The following is a 22,958-nucleotide window of genomic DNA, read 5'->3' on the forward strand; positions in this document are numbered from 1 at the left end:
CATGAACAGTGCTCTCAATAAAGGCACACACAAACAAGGGCAAGAAAGTATAAAATAAATGAAATAAAATCAATTTTTGGACACTTAAAATTGATTCTGAATCATACTAAATGAGAATCGTGATTCTTATGAGAATCGATTTTTTGGCACACCCCTACTAACTAGTGACACATACCAGCATGCATGTAGTGCCAAACTCGCAGCTAGTCAGCTTTTTTATGCACTAGTTGCCCACTGGACTAAACAAGAAATGTTCAAAGTCTTACTAGTTGACTAACTAGTAAGGCACAAAAGCTCTAACATGTTTACTAGTTGACCGTGAATTATTCTAACATGTGAACTAGTTACATCTGATTTCCTGCACTAGCTAACTAGAGAGCTGAAATACCTACTAATATATTTATTGCATTTTAAATTAGGATGAGCGGTAAAACGGGAAAAAAATGGATGGATGGAAGTTTTACTTACGTTATTCATATTTTTTAGGGGTATCAGGCGATTACAAATTTTAATCGTAATTAATCTCATGACTTCAATAGTTAACTCACGATTATTAACAAATTTTACACCTGCTCTAAATGTAGAATAAAATATGAATAAATAAGTTTTCATACTCTTGTTAAGATAAAAGTGAGAAAAATGTTAAACTAATAGAAATATGGCTGCATATTTTAGTTGTTGATACAGTAATTTTATAATCATTCATAAAATTGAGTTAAAATTAAAAAGATGTACTGTAAAAAATGAGTGTGATATTGATTTGTGTTGGTCATTTTTCTGCCACTAGATGGCATAATTGCATGTGTAAGACATTGGTGACAGCTCAGTGCATTTTTCTTTTTATAATAAGAGCTATCTAATTTTTAACATGAAATTACTTCACATTTTTAAAATTGTAAAATATCACTTGACCCCAGTCTCTAAAAATATACGCATTATTATAAAATTTATAACTGCTAAATGCTTACATGGATGTGTCTGCTTTATTGCGACCGGGATTCCCCCAGTACAGGCTTTCCAAGTAAGGGGTGGTAATGAATCGTGCGTTAAAGGAAATTAAATTAACTCAAAATTAACACACTTTTACTTACAGTATATGTCTATGATGTTTTTGCACTTGACAATGTTAAAATGTTTTATGAAACTCTATTTGCATTTAAAGTTGTAAGCGTTCTACTCCCCCAAACTGGATTACTTCTGTTTGGTTTATATCACATGGTGTAAGTACTGTATATTGGAAATTTTGAAGTCTGTCCAATTGAGTCTTTCAAGTGTCCACTAAATATGTTTTCTGTACAGTGTAATTTCTAAGGTTGAGACCTATCCAATTTGTTTTTATATTTGGGGGTGTGGGGGTGTATCCCCGTGGAAATACCAGTGAGCAAGCACACTAACACACGGTCAAACTATGGTGCTGACAGTCATACTAGTGCAAAAGTAAGTTATACAGTGTAAATAACAAAAGTCAAACAATGGTCGCATTTCAATAATGTTGACACAAGTGGAAAAGATTTGTTCTCCCCGAGGCCTCTCATTTTGCTTTTGCCGCCTCCTCGCCTCACAAACGGCAGTCATCCTAACAGGTTTCCTGCGGCTCCTTGAAAAGTCTTGGCAATGAATCTTAGTCGGGGGGCTCTTATCAGATGCATGCCATTTATGTACTTAAGCAACTCTGGACAATGTGGGGGATTGAGAACATTGTGAAGTTTGATGAATCACATTGCATGTGTTTTCAGCATTTGCAGAACACACAAAATGAACTGCATGACAATTTTGTCCATTTAGAAGCCGATAAGCTTCCACCTGTTTGCATAAGCAATGAAGTGTGTGCCCGTTATTGGATTTGCAACGTTTTAGTAAATCATGGTCTGCGAAGGTGAGTTAAATAACTACAGTAAATTTTTAACATGCATAATTAAAAAAAAAGTAAATGTCAATAGTCAAAATGTGTAACTAACACACAATGAGGCAGCAGTCCTAGCTACTGTTGCCACTTCCATCATATATTTTTCTTAATTAACACCCTTTGTTGATTCTTGAACTTTGGGAAGAAGTTTTGCAAAAAAAAGCTAAAGTAAAAGCAAAACTTGTGCAGAGAAATTATTCCATAAGCTCATAACTCACTGAGCGCCGAAGGTTTGTGAAAGTTGATTTTCTTCAGGGTTCGTTCTAGGTCGCAAACGGCCATTTGCCCACAAATAGCCTTTATGGTGGCAAACTAATTTTCTTGTTGCAAGGAAATTTGAACGTGAAAAATTTCTTGGTGGAGAAAATGCCACTACTGAGAAATTACCAAGAGGTGGACATCATTTTATAATTGAAAAGACAAGAAGAAAAGTGGTTAGGGATGCTTCCAGGAGGCCGATAGCAGCACTGAAGGTGGAACTAAGCAACATCATGCTAAGTCTATTCTTCTTTAGCTGGAACTGGGGCCTTAGTCAAGGTGGAGGGGCAGTATTAATAGTTCAAAATGAGTCCTTGTTGGCATTTTCCCTGTACCCTCTCTAAAAGAATTTTTAACAGGTTGTACAGATTATGAGTCATAAATATTGAAAAAAAATGTTTTGAAATGATTTGTCTTGGTTTCAGATTTTTATATCACAAATCCTGGCATTTGGACATGGGTGTGGAGATTTTTTTACATACACTGTAGACTATATGACATATGTAAAATTATTTCAGACAAATATTGCTTGGACAAGTGGAAAAGATTCTGTCGTGTTTGGGGATTCTGAGGTCTTTTTGACTTTTCAATAGGTTGTAGATAAGTAAGACTAAATGTTGAATTATGTATCTGATTTCCTCCCTGCAGGTTTCTTAAGAATGCATTCACACTCTGCAGTGCAAGCAACCATGAGGTAACGCCCCCAGAGTTCCACCACAAGGATGTGTGAGTGCTCGCAGGACACATTCTCCCGTCTCCCAGGCCACCTACATTATTACCATTACCACCCTCCTGAGTGCACACTTGGATGACATTTTCTTTTGGACTAAGGCCTAAAGTGCTTATCACAGTTAAGAGATGCATTTTGAGGGACCCTTTTGAAGTTAACAAAACACACAAAAAATAATTTTACTGGTTTTATAAGATGATTTTAATGTAATGCACACTCTAAAAACAGATTAGTCAAATTTATCCCCCCTCTGTGTTAGAGGCTGACATTTTTTCAGGATGTGATCTAGCTAGACTTACTTTCTATTGTAACATATTTCATTGGTTGTTTGACTAACCAATAAAACTGGTATGCCCGTAACCACCCGGAATGGTCAATGTCTGACCAATCTATTGGTTAATCAAGCCAATATGAGCTTAACCTACTAGATTGGTAGTTTTTTTTTAACCAATCCATTTTTAGAGTGCAGTCACTCTCTGTTGTACAGTTTATGCAGTTGTGTGTATTAATTGTGTATGTATTTATTACATTGTCTTACTACTGTCACATGGATGTGACCCATCCGCACTCCTTGTTTTCAAACTGTATTTTTAAGAAAGAAAAAAAAAACATTTCTACAGGATGTTGTTTGATGTCTTAAGTGTTGTTCAACTCATATATTTGCATCGCCATCAAGTCTGTAACACATACCGGCAGATTCACTTTTCTGCACATTGTGTTTATTTTGTAATGTTACAGACATGACAACACTATATAGGCAATGTACACTGTAACAAATTTCTGTAAAATCGACAGTAAAAAATTACAGCCTTATCTTGTTTTTTTAACTGTATACGGCAATGCATTGTGGGTAAAACAAAATGCATTATGAGTTAAAACAGTACAATAATTAGCTGCATAATTAGCGGTCAAATACCGTCAATTTTACAGCAATTATCCTTTGGCATGTATACATTTGGATTCCAGGTAAATACTGTAAAGATTGCCGGGTTTTGGCAGGTGTCTCTACCGGAGAAGAAGCAAACAGCGGATCCTGTATTGTCACCAGAGCAAGGACAAGAAATCAGCGAATTGGTGAGTAATATTTTAGCGCGAGGGCAGTCTGCATCGTCTTCACATCGCATTTCTCCGATTAACAGGCAACTTTACAGCTAACATTCATTTATGCACTCGGCTGCAGAACGAGGATTGATTTTACAACCAGGGCGGCATGGTGGATGACTGGTTAGCACGCCCACCTCCCAGTGCTGAGGGTGTGAGATCGAGTCTGGGCTTCGGCCTTCCGGGTTGGAGTTTGTATGGTCTTCCCTGCGTGGGTTTTCTCTGGGGTCTCCTCCCACATTCCAAAGACATGCATGGCAGGTTAATTGAGCACTCTGAATTGTCCCTAGGTGATAGTTGTTTGTCTCTGTGTGCTGTGCGATTGGTTCAGGGTGTACCCCACCTACTGCCTGAAGCCAGGATAGGTTCCAGCACCCCAGCACCCCTGCGACCCTTTTGAGGAATAAACGGTTAAGAAAATGGATGGATGGATTTTACAATGACAAACTACATTTACAGGAATTTACTGGCAACTTTAGTTGTCAGTAAATTCCTGTAAATTAGAATACAAGAAACAGTTGTAAACTAGATTACAGTGAATTGCTGTTTTTACTTTTTTGCCAGTTCTTTATTGTAAATTTTACAGTCAATTCATTACAGTGTAGATATACTGTAAGGGCTCTGGCCGGAACAACAATGTTGGGCTGATCAGTCTGTAATTTATTACGCAGTCCAAAAACAAGGGCCATGTTACTCTGCATCCCTCTTGCTTCATTTCCATGGTAACACTAGCCTGTTGCCATGGAGTTAGCGACACATTGCACAGCTGGCAGAATTTGGTGGCACATTGTTAAAGATCCACTACTGAGTGACGCCAATATGCATACAGGGCTTGCACATGATATTGGACATGCTTGTTTTTGTTCATTACTGTGCTTGTCAATATGTTTTTTTTTTGGTCACATAGGTGGGGGGTGAATGGTTATGAAATGGAAAAAAAATACTTTGTTGTTATTGCAGGGAATGTGTTAAAAGTAAGTTTTGAATTTATCGGAAGAGAAGAACCAGGGAGATGCACAAAAAGGGTTCATGTGACAATTTATTTGGGGCGCTAGGTGGGCCCATAGCAACAATGAGGATATAAAAAAAAAGTATTTTAAAACTAGCTAAAACCCAATAAAAATGAGCAGTTACAATAGAAATAAAACCAAAAATAAAACAATTAAAACTTCTCAAAATGAGAGTGGGAGTTAAAACCAATCTCTTCTTTTTAAAAGACGAGGGAGGGGTGACCTCCTCAGGGACGCGGCAATAGAGTAGCGGTAGTCCTTCTTGGCGGGGGCCCGGTGGACCTCGATGAGTCAATTCGCAGCTCTTCGGGTGCTTCTGTGACCACGGCTAGGCAGAGCGTACAAAGAAAAAGATAACCGTCAGTACAAGGGCCAAGAATCTGTGTGCTGCCATTGTGGTCCTCGCTGGGCCACCATGTGTCACAAGAAATACTCACAGCCCAGGCCGGGCTCTTCACCGTGCTGCTGCGGTTGTGTAGCGCTGTGACACCTCCCGAGCCAGTCTCGTCCTTCTCCCGTCCGCTCTGCATAAGCCTGATAACGATCCTGTTGATTGGACTCAGCTTGTGTTTGAAGTGAGAAACCTCCAAAACCTGCAGGACTCCGGCCCTCGAGGACCGAGATTGCCCACCTCTGCCCTGGGTGCTCTCGATCCCTTCGTCAGTTTCCCTGTCCGTTTCCTTCCTTTCTTTTCTTCCCTCTCTTCCCTTCGCTGATCCAATGCCAATTGACCTTTTGCACGTGATGTCACAGCCCTCATGGGAACGCCCCCTACGGGACGCTGGATGGCAAAAAAGACACTTGCCTATATTGCAACCATTGAATCTCGTACAGCGTAAAGTTCTTTATCTAATCGATTATCTTATAAAATGGTCATATGTTGCTGTGGGGTCGGTTGTACAGACAGACAAAGGAGTAAACCAAATGTTGCTTTTTATCGCATACCTACTAATGAAAACGAACAACGTCGATTGATAGCAGCAATCAACAGAAGGGACTGGCAGCCCACAAAGTATTCACGGATTTGCAGCTATCATTTTTTGCAAGGTTAGTAGATAAATGTTCAAACATTTTACTAGTAAACGTACACTCTAACAAAGACTGTAATGGAGGTGTCGAATTGCGTGTTCCTAATCACATTAACGAGCCTGATAGTTAGCGTCCACTCCAACTGCACGAACACACAGCTTACTTTTAAAATGTACCTTGTTCAAAACTATGAAGTGCATTTGACTGTTTAATAATGGGGGATTTTGTCTTTGTGCTTGGAGTTTTTCACTCTGGAGCCGGAGTCATATTCATGAAATTACCGCATAGCTTGCCACTACAATAGTCATTTGTTCCATGCTAGTAAAGTGAAGAGGTTAAATGTATTCCTCTTTTGCGTGTTCCAAAAATATGAAGACAGATTTTTAATGTAAGAAAAAACACCTTTGCAAAGATGATTTATTAAAACAGAGATCTCCGGACATCGGGACGACCCTGAACATCACGTAGGAGGTGGAATTTTCAGAGTGCCCATTGTGCCCCCTCCTTTGCGGAAGATGGCTTCTTATAGTATCGAGCTTGGAAAGTGAAACGCCTTTTAAAACACGTTATACAACAGATTTGCAGCTGTGCCGATCTCCAGACAAAATATACTCTCCGGGTACTTTTTCTCAAAACAATATCTCACAAACAAGTTGAACTAGATTTAGAGTGGCCGTGAGCAATGGCGCAAACAGAGTGTGTGTGTGTGTTCGAGGCAGATTCTGTTCTCACGAACAGAATGTGTTTTCGCACACTGAGAAAGAATTTTAGACTAATCAAAGTGTATGGTTTAGGTTAAGGTCAAATTTTACTGAGTTCAACACTATTTCACCTACTTTACACATCTATAAAACATTTCAACATGGTTAATATATGAAATAAAGAATTAAAATGTTAATAATATCTAACAAAACATAGTAACATAACATCATCACAGCGTTTCAATATAGAACGGACTATGTCAAAATAAGTCAGTTAGCATGATAAACAAGTTTTACCTTTGCATTACGACGAGGTATATTGTCCCCCAGTGTGAGCGTAGCATCTCGTCCCAGAGACTCAAGCCAGCGACAAGCTTTTGAATCAGCCCCGGTGTAAGGAGAAGAGACGGCATTGACTACATAATGATATAGGTCGTGCGTTGTGAATTCCGGCAAAGTCAGCGATTTGATTAACTTGGTAAAAACAGCAGGCAAGAGAAGGTAAGGGCTGTTTTCAAACTAGCGATCTCCAACTTAAGTAAATATCGCGCTCTATGAGTCCTGACGAAATGTGCAACTTCGACTGACAGGCGAACTTTGGTTGAAGTAGTAGATTCCATGGCTCAATGGGCAATAATAACTTTTAATTTGTAAAATAACAGTCGCTAAGTCACTAAATCGCTCCGGGTCACGTCCACTTCCATTCAACAATCATTTCCTTCCGCCGTCCGTCTTAGAGCAGTCACGTGATCACGTGACGTCGGTGCAAATGGTCAATACCAGTGCCGTTTGACCTCATTTGACCAATCAGACGTAGCCAGCAGGTAGTCACATGACCACAGGCAGTCTTTGTGCGGCCCCACAAAGAAGCAGTTATCAAAGTAACTTGTTTATGAAACATGGCAGAAATCTGTATTTACCTTACAGATGGTCTACACCAGAAAATGGATAGACAAGATCAAGAACAGCGATGTCATGGACGCTCATCGGTGCCTAAAATATTGGCATTTCAGCCTACAAGAAGCCTACTTTGAACTTGAGAGCTCTAAAAGATGCTGTCTCAGCCTCAGTTTGGAAAATGGAATGCTCAGTGGAATAACACCAGCAGGTCAACGATACAGCACTTGAATGTAAAATGCATTTATGCACAATCTTAAGGAGAGAGAGGAATCTGCAATATATGCCCATCACTGAAGATAAAGATGTAAGTTGACACAACTTGGTGTTTTTGAGTAATCAACCACTAACCAGATATCAGCATTGCATAATCTAATTATATAACAATCTGCCTGGTAAATATTGTGTTTCGCGTGAGTAAAATTTAATCCAAACCATTTATTATGGTTAAAATTGCTCTGGTTCATGTTATTAAAGCTGCTCAATGTAGAAATTTGCCCCAAAATATCTTTACACGACTCAAACATCTCATAATTAGGATTCTAACATCTTTTCACAACGGGTACTCCTGTAAGCCTCTGACCAATAGTTTTCAGACTGGATTCAGGTTCGAATAACCCGCTCTGTCTGCGGATGTGACGCCATGTACAAATTGTGTATGTGAAGAAGGGAGTGTGCAGTTTCATTTTTCAGCCATGCTTGGCAGTAGCGATAAAAAAATTGAGCAGCTTTAAAGGGATACATGAGCAATTAATACCGTTAAAAACTATTTTTTCCACTTGCTGTGGACTCATTGGACGGAAAATGACATCACCTGTGCTGGGGAAATAGGTTTGCTGACCAAACCCAGAAAACAGGTAAGCCGTGATTGGTCGACTTGTTACCTTTTGAGTGTTAATTAGATACAAAAGTGCTATATAAATCCAATGCATTATTATTATTATTATTATTATTATTACTTATGTCCTTCCTCAGCACAGATAATGTCATCTTCAGTCGACAGCAAGTGAAAAAAATGTTTTTTATAGGTATTAATTGTTCATGAAAAATACCGTAATGAAGTTATGACATTAATTATAGACAAGATATTATCTACTTACTGTTGGACTTAAAGCCGCATTGTTGAAATGTTTGAAATAGCATATTACCATTGAATGTTTTGTCTATTTGACATTCATGTACCAATAATAGAAGCTGCTCACCAGATACTGAATACTTGAGTAGTTTAGTCACTGAATACTTTGCCGAAGTAAGGTACAGGACTTTTTTTTTTTTTTTACATTCTAAATTAACAATAATAGTGAGGAAAATCTTGAGCTAATCTGCCCATCTCACACTTATCTGAGCTCACGTCAGTTGTGACTACATACAAGCACCAAAGTAAAAATTTTAATCATTAGTTTCACTTAGTGCTGAGATATCCGTATAAAACTTGTTTAAAAAAAGTTACGATGTTTTTTCCCATTTTATTCTGGTGTTTAGGTTTCAGGTGGGTCTGACGTCACCCCACATTGTCCCAGGATGTCTCCCACTTCTCCCAGCGATACTACAAGGAAGTCCCGCCCTTTAACGCAAACGATTGGATGAAAAATAAATCAGCCCGCTAATACTCGCCTCTGATTGGCTGTAGGGGCTGCTCTCTACTGTGATCTGGCTTTGCGGTTTGGAGTCAGGTGGAACTCACACCGTGGGAGAACAGGATAAAACTTTGTGTTGCCCCACGGGAAGTTGTTTTTTTATTTTCTTGTACTGCTGATGCTTTTAGCAAAGATAGGAGGAATTTGACAAGCCAGCAATTCGAAATGAAGAGTCTCAAGTACCGGCTGAAAAAGCATGAAGTTAACATCACTGTAAGTGGACTTTGTGTTGTTTCTGACGATTGCTACTCTTTTTTTGTGATAGCTGATTTAGCTTTAGCTGTGTATTCGTGTGCGATGTTCCACCTTCTTGTGGTTTGCAGTGTAGTTTGACCTCTGCTCAGCCACACTTTGTCTCATTCTCACTTTCCGAATAGAATCAGCCTGTGGAGCACCTGCGGGTGTTTCAAGCCAGCCACTTGTTGTGTACGCTCAATATATACAACCAAACATGACTCGACCGGTGCGTTCTCTTTCTAAGTAGTTCCAAGCGCCTATTTTCTTCTCTTTTCACCGGGGACATGCTAGCCCAACTAGTATGGACGTTCTAAATTCTCATAATGTCCTGCTTTTTGGGCCAGATTCATTGTTCTGGCAGACAGAAGGGTGCGTCTGTCTACTACATCCGAAATGGCGAGCTTTGACTTTGAGTAGTACACTGTGTGTTGATTGTTGAATGAATCCCTAACCTGACATTAAGAAAAGTTGGTTGTGTATGTGGCCAAGATAACTTACTTTGTCTAAATCTTGTGATAATTCACGAGCATGTAAACCAGGGATGTCAAACTTGTTTTCATCATATGCCACCCTGGATTTATGCTCGCCCTCATCCTGCTTGTTATAATGGTGATAATACGTGCATGTAATAATTAGTTTGATACGTTGCTTTTAAAGTAATTTCACACTGCTTACAGAGAACAAAATGCAAAACTAGCTGCTTATGTTTTTGCATACAGGAACTTTTTGCAAAAGCTTTTTGCTAGACTTTTTTACTTTTTTACTTTGTAGCACTTTGAGATTGTTGAAATATAAAGTGCATCACAAATACAATGTATTATTATTATTATTATTACTACTAACATTTAAAATAAAACATCAACGTTTCCTTTTTAGTAAAGTGCAACAATACATCAATAACTTGGCTGCAAGGGTCAGCATCAATGGTGGTCTGAACAGCCAGTGAAAACTACGAGGGCCGACTTATTTAATCAGCCAATTTGACAAATTTACTTAACTTCACACTTTCTAACTATTTACAGCAGCTGCTGCAGTCTGTAAATAATTGCCAAAGTTGTTAATTAATAGCAATTAATAGCAATCAAATACAGCTATCAACACCGTTTATCTATTTATTTTGCCTATCAGTTAACAAACGTAACCATATTTCTTCTCTTGGAATTAATGTGCAAAACTTCTACCTTGAATCAAATACTTCTGGAAATGTAAATCTATGTGTTGATACAGTAGAAAAATAGTGCCACTTGTGTCCCTCCAATATGACACAAATAAACGTCACATTTTGGCTTTAATGTAGGAACCGAGGTCTGAGCTTGTCATCCCCTCCAACTGTCTGCTGATTTTACAAGTACAAATAAATACTGTTGTGTAAATTGAGGTGGCTGTTTTGCCATTGTCTTTTTAGCGTTATTTAATTGGCCAGTCCCCGGTGTAAGAAAATCGGCCATTTTACTGTGATTAGTCCGCTTCACAAAGTTCACCCCATCCTATAGATTTCCTTTCACTTTTCAATTAGTTTTGTCACTGAAAATAGGCTCTTATCAGCATTACCAGCCCACTATACTACATTTCATAAGGATTTTATGTCGCAGACAACGCAGAGGCTGATAAGCGTCACGGACACGGCGAGTGAAAGTAAGCTTGTCTTTCATACTGGTAAGTGCTTGCAAGGTGAGTCCGTCTTGGCGAGATAGTGTACATGTTGCGACCACGCAGCGACCTTAACGTGCACATTTGTGCTATTCACATAAGCTTATAAATGTCTATAAGCAATCATGATAAAATATCCAATTACAGCAGGCTAAAGATTCCTCGCTCTGGCAATTGACCAATATTGGAGCCGTTAAGAGCAAAACTATCACTACTATTTGAATTGCCAGTCATGGCAAAATAACCACTGCCTAAACAAATGCCATGGGGTTTTTTAAGCAATATACTTGCGGCTAGGTAGCATGGGTTGCACATACCTGGCTTCTCCCGTTTTCAGCAAGTGGTGAAATCGAGTCTTATTAGCGAGGGGCAACATGCCCGCTTTCGTGATCGCTCTTATTGTGCCCCTTTCTTGTCATACGTGCTTCCTTGTGTTAATGACTCCCCCACTGTAACATGGTACAGTGTTTGTTTTTTTGCAGGAGTTTTTTTTCCTGTTGTTGAGTTCCTCCCATATGGAGTGTGTGAGGACACGATTAGCAAAGCTTAAGCTACGGAAGCTATGGGGGCGAAAGCGCGGGCGCGGTGCAACGAAAGGGGGAAAAAAACTCTATATTATAATTGTTTTATCCGTCCACAACAAAACACTTGAATTAATTCAAAAAATCGATTTATCGCTCAGCCCTAGCTGGACAATAATTCAATACAAGTATGTATTGTGACAGACATGCAGTGTTTCCCACACAATACTTTGGCGGGCCGCCCAAGTAAATTGGCCACCAGCCAAGAAGTTTTCAAGAAAATTTATTAAATATATATTTACTTTACTTTTATTATTATAATACATGTGGATCGTGAGGCTAAAGGAGTTGAAGGAACAGGACTGAGACCCAACCCGCCTCCCATCCTCACCGCCGGAGTCCACCCACCCAAGTCGATTTCAAATCTGTGGGAAACACTGACATGTGATCAATATCAGTACAAAATGCATGAAAAAATGCGTTGTGTAGGCAGAGGGTACAGTGTGGCGTTAGATTTGTGCCACAATTACAAACATGTAAGAGAACATTTTGTGCATGGAAGAAAGGTTCTTGAAAGTCTAGTTCACTGCCTGCTCGCCTACTGAGCCAAGGAAGAAGCCGTTGAGGCAAATCATTGACTATGGCAATAATGAGCCTGCTAAAATGATAAAGTAGTCCAAAGATGGTTGGTAAGATAAGGTAGTCCAATGACGGTTGGTCAACTGTAATGTATGCACCCCAAGAGAGTATTTTTTTATTAGGTTTTTTGATATGCTACTTTAAAATTGAACATTGAGTAAAAGTTATTAATGTAACTGAATCAACAATTCTGCTTTGAGGTAGCGTTTTCTACAAATAAACAGGTGCACTGTTGGAGCAGTATTCATGTACACATTACAATGTACAAAAAAACAGTGTACATTCCTTGAACACATTTACTACCAGATACTTAAATTGGTATTTTCCACTTCATAGTTGTTTTATTTCATTTGATCCTTAATCATACATACAAACAGTAAGTTCTGGACTATAAGCCGCACCCTACTGTACCCGCAGGTGTTTTAATGTTATCGCACCGGGGTCCCACGACTTTCTTTTCCATAATGAGGGCACAAATTGTCTCGCTCTCGTGCTGTCTCTCCTACTATATTTGGGCTCACTTGGTTTGTTTTGCTCTATGTCTGTCGCTCCTGCGCTTCCTTTTAAAGTGTGCCCCCTTGTGATCTGATGGACAAGCGTCACCTTTATATTAGCCACAGGGTTGAATGCAAGTGAAAAAAGTAGTGTCTTATAGTCCAGAAATTACTGTAATTTTAATTTTATCTTTAGCTCGTTCACTGCTTTTGACGATTGTATTCTTCAGACAAAAAAGAAACGCTCACTGCCATTGACAAATACATTTGTCAAACCATTTTTTAACAGGGAATGCGTTGCTTACAGTCTCGCCTACTTATACTGTGACTTTCAAGTCGTCTGGATCTCTATACGGTGTATTGCAATTAATGCATTCTTATAATTTCCCGCTCTGTGAATACTGTACAATTTAATCAAGCAATTGTATGTTGTTGACAGTAGCATTTTATAATTGCTTGGATTGGATTGGATTGATTTCGATTTTTATAGTATGTCATTTGTAAGTAAAGGCTGAATAATACCCATTCTGGGCTAAATCCGTTCAACCATGTGTTTAGTCCATGTACTAATCTTCAGTCATTACTCATTACAATTCTGCACAGTTCAAGATGGAGTGTTTTTCCCGCTTCACTCAATTACCATGACAAAAGGCACAAAGCTCTGTGTGGGAAGCTGGTCCCTATTTAAGGACTAAAAAAATCATTTGAGAAGTAGAGGACAAATATATTCATACTGGAAGTTGTGCCTTCATTTTCTGCAGCGATTTCAATGAAGGGTTCAAGTAAAATTCCTCCTCTTTCTGCCCTGTCTATTACTTTAAAATCTGACGGGCTTGAGGAACTGTTCTGTTCTGTTTCAGAAACATATCATATTTACAAATATCATTTGATTTGATCTGTGCAGGCAAACTGAAAAAAAAGAACACGTTTCAGATATGAAGCTATCTGACAGGCCTGAGATTTAGCCAGCCAGGCGAAGGAGCTCCTAACATGGGAAATTGAGGTAGCCCGGTAATTTTCCAGGTAGCCTGACCCTTTGATACGAAATATGTGCTTTTTTTTTTTTCAAGTTGTACTGGATACTGCAACTGAAAAACAATACATTTTCCAACAGCATCCCTTAAATGTTGGACATCATGATAAATACTGGTAATAAGGGGAGAGGGAGGGAATGGGGGAAGAGAGAGCGGTGTGTGAGGGAGAGATTATTTCCACTGCCACTCTAAATCAGAGTACGCCTGCGCCTCTTTTTGCCAATGCATGTGCCGTCTGAAAGAGTCCTTTACTCCCGTTGACAATCTCTTCCAACCCGACACCCACGTTTTCCTAATATTCCTGGTTCTCCTTCTTTTGTTCATCCGTTGACTTGAATTTCTTTTGTGGAGGCTCAGAAGTGGTACTCCAATCGACCGCTTGAAAAACGAAAACTTACTGTTAAATGGGAAAAGGGAAATTATGGAAGGGTTCTCACGAGACTTGTCGCAAAGTCATGGTGCAGTGATAAAATGGTGTCACGTTTCTGTGTGCAGTGTATGGAATCACTTCCACTCGCGATCATTTTCAGGTCGCCATCCGGGCGAAAGGTACCATAAACTGAGTTCGCCCAGCGTGATTTTTAGTGGCCATTGGCACGTTGGCAAACGTTAAAGCTCAGCCCTGATCTGAGATGCTTAAGATGAGCATCTAGGGCTGGACGATTATGGAAAAAATAATGATCACGATTATTTTTGATTGAGATTGATTTCACAATTAATAAAATGATTATTCATTGATTTTAAAACTTAATATTGTTTCAAGTACAAACAAAATGTGTATTGATTATCAGTGGTTTTTGAAGAATTATTTGGGTTTATTAAAAAAAATTTACCCAGGCAATGCATTTAACTCTTTGACTGCCAGACGTTTTCAGAAACGGGTTGTCGCCAGTGCCAGCCGATTTAAGCATTTTGAGTGATCTTTCAAGGTCCACAGAAAATGTTGTGTTTGGACTATGGAAACACACATACTACCAAATGAAAGATTGAACGCTCATCTTTCATCAGAAAAAAAAGTTTGTTTCTACCTTATTCCGTTCTTCAGTAATCAACAATAGAAAATGGTTACTTTGACCGAAATGCTCTGTTTTGAAACAAAAAGCGGCGGAGAAAAAGAGCTTTTTGTAAAACTGTTATTTCATGCACTCTAGTGAATTGTACACTTCTTTTTGTCCATGAATGATGCCACAAACACCTAAATAGTTCTTTACTTCTGTAAAACGCTTTCACCAACAATGAAAAAGTGTTTTTAGTTTGCAAAATACGTTAATTTCCATTCAACAGTGTAACAATTTGACAAAACAATTTCACAAACTATTTACAAATGTGTGCAACTGTGGTACTACTTACAATTATGTGGATGTTTCAAATACAGTTTTTCTTTTTGTAACGCTCTCCTGCGTGCAAGGAGACGCCGCTGAACTCGCACAAAAGTTTACTTTCACCTTCGCATTTGTCCGTTTCGCGTGCAAACGTTACACTTTCTTGACGGCCTTTTTTTCCGAGGAATAAATAGCAAGTAGCAGACTGTACACACTCCTCCAATGAATATGCATTGGACCCGGGGCACTCTTCGTCGTCCGATTGAACGTCCGCCTGAGCGTTGTGCTCCGTGTTTTCCGGTGTCAGCATCGCTCGCCCGTGAACCTTTATAACGTCGTCATAGCCGCCGCGCCATCATCATCATCGATTATCATCATCGTCGTCATCAATGTGCTCTTTATCGTTGGTCGATGTCTTTGAAAAAAACGGCTCGACCGTGAGCTGCTTGCAAGCGGCCGCCATTATGGCTTCTTCAGCCAATGTCCCCTCAACACTCTAGCCCCGCCTCACGTCTTCTACTGACGCCCACCCAATCTTGTCAAAAGAGAGTCATCGCTGCCCTCTAGGGGCCAAAAATAGTCATTAGGCACAACAGACTTGCTGGAAACTTTCACCACAGATGCGGAAGGGTTCCCTCTACCCGTTTAAAAATTTTTTTAAAAAAAATGGGTGGACGTCTTTTAACGTCTTTGGCGCTCCTCCGTAGGTTTTTGCAGAACGTCATTTAACGTCTTTGGCAGTAAAAGAGTTAAAGGGGCGTCAGTTACACATGGATTTTCACTATTCACAGGCCCTCCTGGTCAAACTCAATCAATCACACTTTATTTGTAAATCACCTTTCATACATTAAAACTATTGCTGTCAAAGTTAAAGCATTAACGGATTAATCAATCACAAAAAAATATCGCATTAATCATTAACGCAGATTAATGCTGCTGCTCACCGCTCCCTCAGGGGATGGGTCAAATGCGGAGAACGAATTTCACCCCACTGAGTAGGGTGTGACAATCCGTGGTACTTTAACTCTTTGACTGCCAGACGTTTTCAAAAACGGGTTGTCGCCAGTGCCAGCCTATTTAAGCATTTTGAGTGATCTTTCAAGGTCCACAGAAAATGTTGTGTTTGGACTATGGAAACACACATCCTACCAAATGAAAGATTGGACTCTCATCTTTCATCAGAAAAAAAAAGTTTGTTTCTACCTTATTCCGTTCTTCAGTAATCAACAATAGAAAATGGTTACTTTCACCGAAATTCTCTGTTTTGAAACAAAAAATGGAGAAAAAGAGCTTTTTGTGAAACGATGTTATTTCATGCACTCTAGTGAATTGTACACTTCTTTTTGTCCATGAATGATGCCACAAACACCTAAATAGTGCTTTACTTCTGTAAAACGCTTTCACCAACAATGAAAGTGTTTTTTGATTGCAAAATGCGTTTATTTCTATTCAACAGTGTAACAATTTGACAAAACAATTTCGCAAACTATTTACAAATGTGTGCAACTGTGGTACTACTTACAATTATGTGGATGTTTCAAATACAGTTTTTCTTTTTGTAACACTCTCCTGCGTACAAGGAGACGCCAGGACTCGCACACAGTTTACTTTCACTTTCGCATTGGTCCGTTTTGCGTACAAACGTTACACTTTCTTGACGGCCTTTTTTTCCGGGGAATAAAAAGCAAGTAGCAGACTGTGCACACTTCCTCCGATGAATATGCATTGGACTCGGGGCACTCTCCGTCGTCCGATCGAACGTCCGCCTGCGCGTGCTTGGTTGCGCTCCGCGTTACGACACCGTCATAGCCGCCGCGTCAGCGGTTCCAATTTCGCCGTCAAGCTCGGATTCACCTTCATCATCATCGATGATGACCATCGTCGTCATCAATGTACTCTTTTAGCGTTGGTAGATGCCTTTTGTCTTGTAAGTGTAGAGCTGCTTGCAAACGCTCGCCATTGCCCGTTCCCTCCTCCATCTAGCTCCATCTAACGTCTTCTACTGCCGCGTCAATGCTTTCCAACCACGGAGTCACCATCATCTTCATCATCGATGATGATCATCGTCGTCAACAATGTGCTCTTTTAGCGATGCTTTTGGTCTTTGAAAAAAACGTCTCTAGCGTGAGCTCCTCGCGACCGGCCGCCATTTTTCCTTTGTTTTCCATTCTGATCTCCTGCTCGACGCTCTAGCTCCGCCTCTACTGACGCCCACCCGATCTTGTCAAAAGAGAGTCATCGCTGCCCTCTAGGGGCCAAAAATAGTCATTAGGCTCACGAGACCTGCTTAAAACTTTCAGTACAGCTCCGCAAGCCTTCCCAGCACCCGTTTAAAAAAAAAAAATTAAAAAAATGGGAGGACGTCTTTTAACGTCTTTGGCGCTCCTCCGTAGGTTTTTGCAGAACGTCATTTAACGTCTTTGGCAGTAAAAGAGTTAACTTAAAGCGTTTAATAAATGTTTGCATATTACATTTAGAATATTTGTTCATGTCAATATATTGGGGACATTTTTTCCCTCATTTTCAATTATACAAGTAATTCACTGATTAGAAAAAAGAGGAGGATGAGCGTGTGCAGTAGATCAGAAAATGTTGAAGACGTCCTCATAACATTAAATGACAAAAATAATTAACACATAACCGGTGCTGTTCAAATTTGGCAGGAAAAAAAATGTTGATTTAAAAAAGCCTTTTTGTTAAGCGATTAATCGTGATTAATCAAAATTCTAGGATGTGATTAATCTGATTAAAAAATATAATCGTTTGACAGCTCTAATTAAAACTCAAGGTGCTGAACAATAAAAACATCCATACTACAATACAAAGATAACCCACCCCTCCTCCTGATTCGCCGGGTCGGCTGTATCGTGCGTGTGTGTGTGTATGTGCGCTGTTACAATGCAATTTAATTTTTTATAATGTTTGTGCAATATTTCTGTGCTGTCCTTTTTTACCTTACGCCCTCTCAATATATTATGTTTAAACGTGTTTGTATTGTGTGTTTAAAGAGCTTAAAAAAAAAACTTGGAGCGCCGTAGGTGCTATGAAAACACAATTGGGTGTGGATTACTGTAATTGAATGATATGCAGAGACAGCAAACTACTTAAACAAACAAACAGTTAACTTTAGAATTGGAGGGTTTTACAGCTGATTTATGCAACAGAGATGTAAAGCAAAAAATTTATAAATAATCAAAATTCCACACCTGGTCTACAGTCCACAGTTGTTGCCTCAAGAACTTGCACAGCTCAGCTGTTTTACTATTTTGTTGATTTTGGATTTTTGATGTTGTAGTTTGGTGACTAGTTCACCAAACTCTGACCTGCCACTACATAAGCACTTCATGTGTTTGCTTAGTATTGTAACGATACAAAAATTCAGACTTTTATGTTATTTATACCTGCATAAAGTAGATCCATTGATACATCAGCAAATCCGGTCATGCTGTATCTCCCCAAAAAAAGGTGTGACCAAAACCTGTGTGTTGTGACCAACTGAAAAGTTGGTAGCACCAGTACAAAAGTTAGTGTAGGGCCCTGGAAACATTTAAGTTGACAAAGTTTGAAGGTTTTGGCCTTAATATGAAGTGCAGGTTGATTTAATGCCAAATGGGGTGGGGGGGGGGGGTGCATAAGTGCCTTAGTCCTTAAGTCCTATGAGTGTCTGAAGTAAGCTGGTAAAAGCCAACCAAATTAAATATGTACCACTGAGTGTGGCTCTATTTAATTTGAAGCAAGTGGTTTTATTTTTTTATTTGCTTGCTTGTTTACTTTAAATAGTGATTTGTAACAAGTGTTCACCCTTGCTAGTTCATACTGGTCTTTACTTACATTTGATAAGATCGTAAACTCTCATAAAACATCCGGGCAACATCCGAGGTTTGGGATACTGTGTGACTTGGGTATAGAATGTGTGTTAGGGTGACAGTCTGTGTTTTTAGGATTAATGTCTGGCTCCACAGGGGCTAACCATGAGGTCATCTCCGGTTTTACGCGTCTGTGTTCCCATGTTGTGCAGGCTGGGAGTGGCATGTTTGCAGCTTTTCTACACCAACCTTTTACTGTACGTAGATGTGTGTTTTCATATTCTACACATGATGTCACGTGTGGATGTTTGTAAACTGTAATGAAGACTTGAGAATCCACCGCTATTATGGATTTTGGTACTGTATATGTGAGGGCTTAATGCTATTGACCCACTTTGGGTGGGCTGCGGATAATATCATCTTTGCCAACACACGCACACGCACGCACACTCTGATGCCCATATACTACATGTAGGCATGCTCAGCAGCAGGGATACACAGGTTCTGCTGATGAGCACCAAACTGTTGTGACTTGGCTCAGACTAAGCCTCATCAAGCTGCGCTCTGGGCGTTGTTGTTTTTCTGTCTTGATGGATTAAACACAGACAAGTGTTGGTTTTATCTTTCACCTCACATTTGTGACAAGTTTGGGCCGTGCTCATACTTGACATGGGCAAATCTGATGTGTTGCTCCGCGAAGGCATTAGAACGATATTAAGTGGTGTATTGTAGACATTTTCTGAACGGTTTTTGTTCTATTAGTTGACAACAGGTTATTTGGCCTTGCGATTTTTTTAAAATATATATATTTTTTGTTGATTTTTGCTAGGAGCACAGTGTCCCCTAACCTAACATTTTAGGGGTGAAAGTAGATTTAGGGGCACACTATAAATTAACTTGCAAAGTAAAATATTCATTCCACTAATTTTCACTATATAAGGTAAGGTAAATTCCACTGATTGTCACTCCCAACTAAGTGGGGGCGAAATTCGTTCTCCGCATTTAACTGATAAATGGGCTGCAGTATGGAGCAGAAGTATGACTGCAAAAAACAAAAAACAAATCATGAATATTAATTAAAAAATCTGGAAACTTACTGGTTGCGCTAGCGCAAGTAGATGAACATTTTAGTTGCGCTTGTCTCAACACTGGCAAAATGACCCATTTAGGGGCAGTCTGGAGCCCTGTTATTGGTCAGTCCACGTGTGTGTGTTATTTTTACAAATGACTGACCAATGTAACGTGTTGAAAATGGCTTGTTCTCTTTGAACATGCAATGTTAATAGTTGAACAAACATGCAATTTTTGGGGTCTCCTCAAAGTGACTATTTTGGAGGTAGGTTTCAATCCAGTGGCAGTGATATGTTGCATTAATGGGAGATAACAAACAATGGTATCCCATTTGCAATATGAAACCTAGTTGCATTCTAATATGGCTTTTCAGGGGAAAAAAGTGCACTAACTGTCGGAAATTTGAAATGTATGGCAAATGGCAAATCGTACTTATCGTATCACTCATTTTCAATGACTGTTAAAATGAACCATTATCCCTTCAAACAGTTCAAGTTCCCACTGAACTTTGAACTTTGCAAGCCTTGTGGGGTTCTTTTTATTGCCGGGATGTTTATTGTAGCACATTGCTTGTCTGATAACTTGGCAGTGTGTATATACTATTACGTTACGTAAAATAGGGTGGAGACTTCTCATAAATGTTATTTGTTAGTCACAGGTCCCTTGTTTTGAGTTAGGCAGGTTTATACATGCTTGCTCTTAACTGATCTCTATCTGATGTCACAGGAATGTGGTAACATGACTTTGAGGGCTTTCCCACCCTTTCTTGCATGTCTTTCCATGCAGTTTATGTTAAATGCTTAACCCCGGTATACAGGGCTCAACACTGCGACCATTTTAGCCGCAAATGTGGCCAACTTTACAGTGAGTGCAGGTAAAACTTCATCCAGTCACACGGCGCAAGTATATGTCTTAATTAGTGGTGCAATAGGTCATCTTTGAGCCGTGATCAAATACCACGTTTCGGGTTGTACATAGTCCGCTGAGCATGCTGCAAAGGCCAACTTTAAAATAAAATCCTTCCAACTAATACATTGACATCAATGTAATTGCCTTGGTAGACTTAGCATTTAAGTTGACACTCACAGCACGTGGTGGCGTGGCAGCTCAAGGCGCCTAGCTTGACTCGTCCTCATTCCACCACACCAAGATCAACACACCGCCATCCCGAAATCATTTTCAGTCACTTATTAAAGACGCTAAGAAACCGCCAGTTTATTAGTCTGTCATTGTATGTATGTATGTACAGCACAAGTCTCTGGTGTTTACAACTAGCCACTAATGGGAGTGTAAACACTGATGGCGTTCAGCGAGACACGAGGAACATTCAAATGCAGTTGGACATTAAACGTTAATACAGTAATTGCAAATATCTAAACAATGTGGACGTCTATCAATTTATATAAGTTTGCATACATTACATTATTTTCTCTAGCATTTTTTTCAGCTGGGGGGGCTAGGCCAGTCAGCCATACTTGCCAACTTTGTGTTGTGAAAAATCGGGACATTTTTTTTACACGTCATGACGGACCTTAAGTCGTTGGGGGGAACGGACAGATCAGGGCTCTACGCTAACTTATGCACTGGTTATCACTAGTGCTATCAATTTTTTCAGTCGGTCGCACCACACAGGATTTGGTCGTAACCTTTGTGGGCAGGTGCAGCATCAACATATTTGCTGATGTATAGTTGTCTGAATTTGCATACCGTAGTTTAAGATGACGCAAAGATTGACAATGACTAAAGATATTAGGGCTGGGACAAAATATCGTTTGGCAATTTATCGCGATACTTGTTCACACGATCCGCAGTATCGATCAATTAATTAATTAATTCCACTTAATTGATACCGTACATTGCCGTGCAGTGAGCCCGGCGTGCAGCGCGGCTGCATTACAAGTAGCCAGCTACCAATCCCAGAGGGGGAGCAGCATATACAGTGCTGCTCAAAAGTTTGGGAACCTCTTGAGCAATTTGGACTTTCCAATAGTTTCAACCTGATTTTGTTGTTCAATCTGAACCATTACATTTTGTATAAAATAACAGGTGTAGGTTTATCAATTCAGTTCTTTTTTTTTAAATCAATTGTGTAATCAAAACTTAATTTGCAAAAGTAAGTGAACCCTGAGTTGCATTAGTAGGATCAGGTAGGACAAATTAGTAGCTAAACTAACCACTGAAATGGACCAATGAAATGAGAGCGGTTTAGCGAAGAAATTGTGCATCACTGACTGAAACCGACAAAACCACGTCACTTAAGTCTTAACCAGGTGAACCCATACAGGTCAGTCATGCTGAGAGGAAGAAAAATGTCAGGGGATCTCAGGAAGTGGGTAGTGACAGCACATCTGTCTGGGGAAAGCTATAAAGTCATCTAAAAAAAATGAGCTTCATCATTCCACTGGGAAGCAGATCTTCTGCGACTAGAGAACACTGAAAATTACTAAAATCCAGCCTAGAAGTGGATGACCTTCTAAAATATCAGCAAGAACCACAAGAAAAATTATAATTCAGGTGAAAGCCAACCTGTGTATCACATCGAGGGATTTGTATGCCTCTTTTGCTGCATCTGGCACATGTACGTGCATGCTTTAACAATCAGGAGAAAAGTCAATCGACAAGGCTTTCATGGAAGGCTTACTAGGTAGAAGCCTCTACTCACAAAAAAGATCAAAGCTGCCCATCTCAACTTTGCCAGCGAGTACCTGGACAACACTGAAACGTCTGTGGACAGATGAGTCCAAAATTGAACTGTTCGGTCACAACTAAAACATGCTTGGTGAAAAGTCAACACTGCATACCAGCAAAAGAACCTTCTCCCTACAGTGAAGCATGGGGGTGAGAATGTTAAATTCTGGGCTGGCTTTTCATCCTCAGGACCTGGACAACTCCACATAATCCAGGGAATTATGAAT

General features: G+C 39.7%; 1 protein-coding gene and 1 long non-coding RNA gene across 4 annotated transcripts in view; one reads left to right on the top strand and one right to left on the bottom strand.

Annotated features, from left to right (window-relative positions):
- Positions 1–5,016: 5,016 nt before the first annotated feature.
- On the bottom strand, positions 5,017–7,457 carry LOC144050536 (uncharacterized). 2 transcript variants are annotated; one of them, XR_013293866.1, is made up of 4 exons: positions 7,033–7,457; positions 5,637–5,786; positions 5,443–5,551; positions 5,017–5,333 (listed from the first exon to the last, which is right to left on the bottom strand). It is a non-coding gene; the product is annotated as an uncharacterized LOC144050536 (long non-coding RNA). The 2 variants fall into 2 exon arrangements; XR_013293865.1 differs by having other exon boundaries at positions 5,443–5,786.
- Positions 7,458–7,606: 149 nt separating this feature from the next.
- Positions 7,607–22,958, top strand: part of uacab (uveal autoantigen with coiled-coil domains and ankyrin repeats b) — a 50,272-nt gene continuing 34,920 nt past the window's right edge. For both annotated transcript variants that reach the window (XM_077563879.1, XM_077563880.1), the window contains exons 1-2: positions 7,607–7,939; positions 9,115–9,482. In XM_077563879.1, coding sequence (XP_077420005.1) covers positions 9,435–9,482 — 48 coding nt within the window. In that variant the 5' untranslated portion in view covers positions 7,607–7,939; positions 9,115–9,434. The remainder of the gene's footprint in view (positions 7,940–9,114; positions 9,483–22,958) is intronic.

The sequence above is a fragment of the Vanacampus margaritifer genome, chromosome 4 (assembly GCF_051991255.1).
Source record: "Vanacampus margaritifer isolate UIUO_Vmar chromosome 4, RoL_Vmar_1.0, whole genome shotgun sequence".
Taxonomy (NCBI): Eukaryota; Metazoa; Chordata; class Actinopteri; order Syngnathiformes; family Syngnathidae; genus Vanacampus; species Vanacampus margaritifer.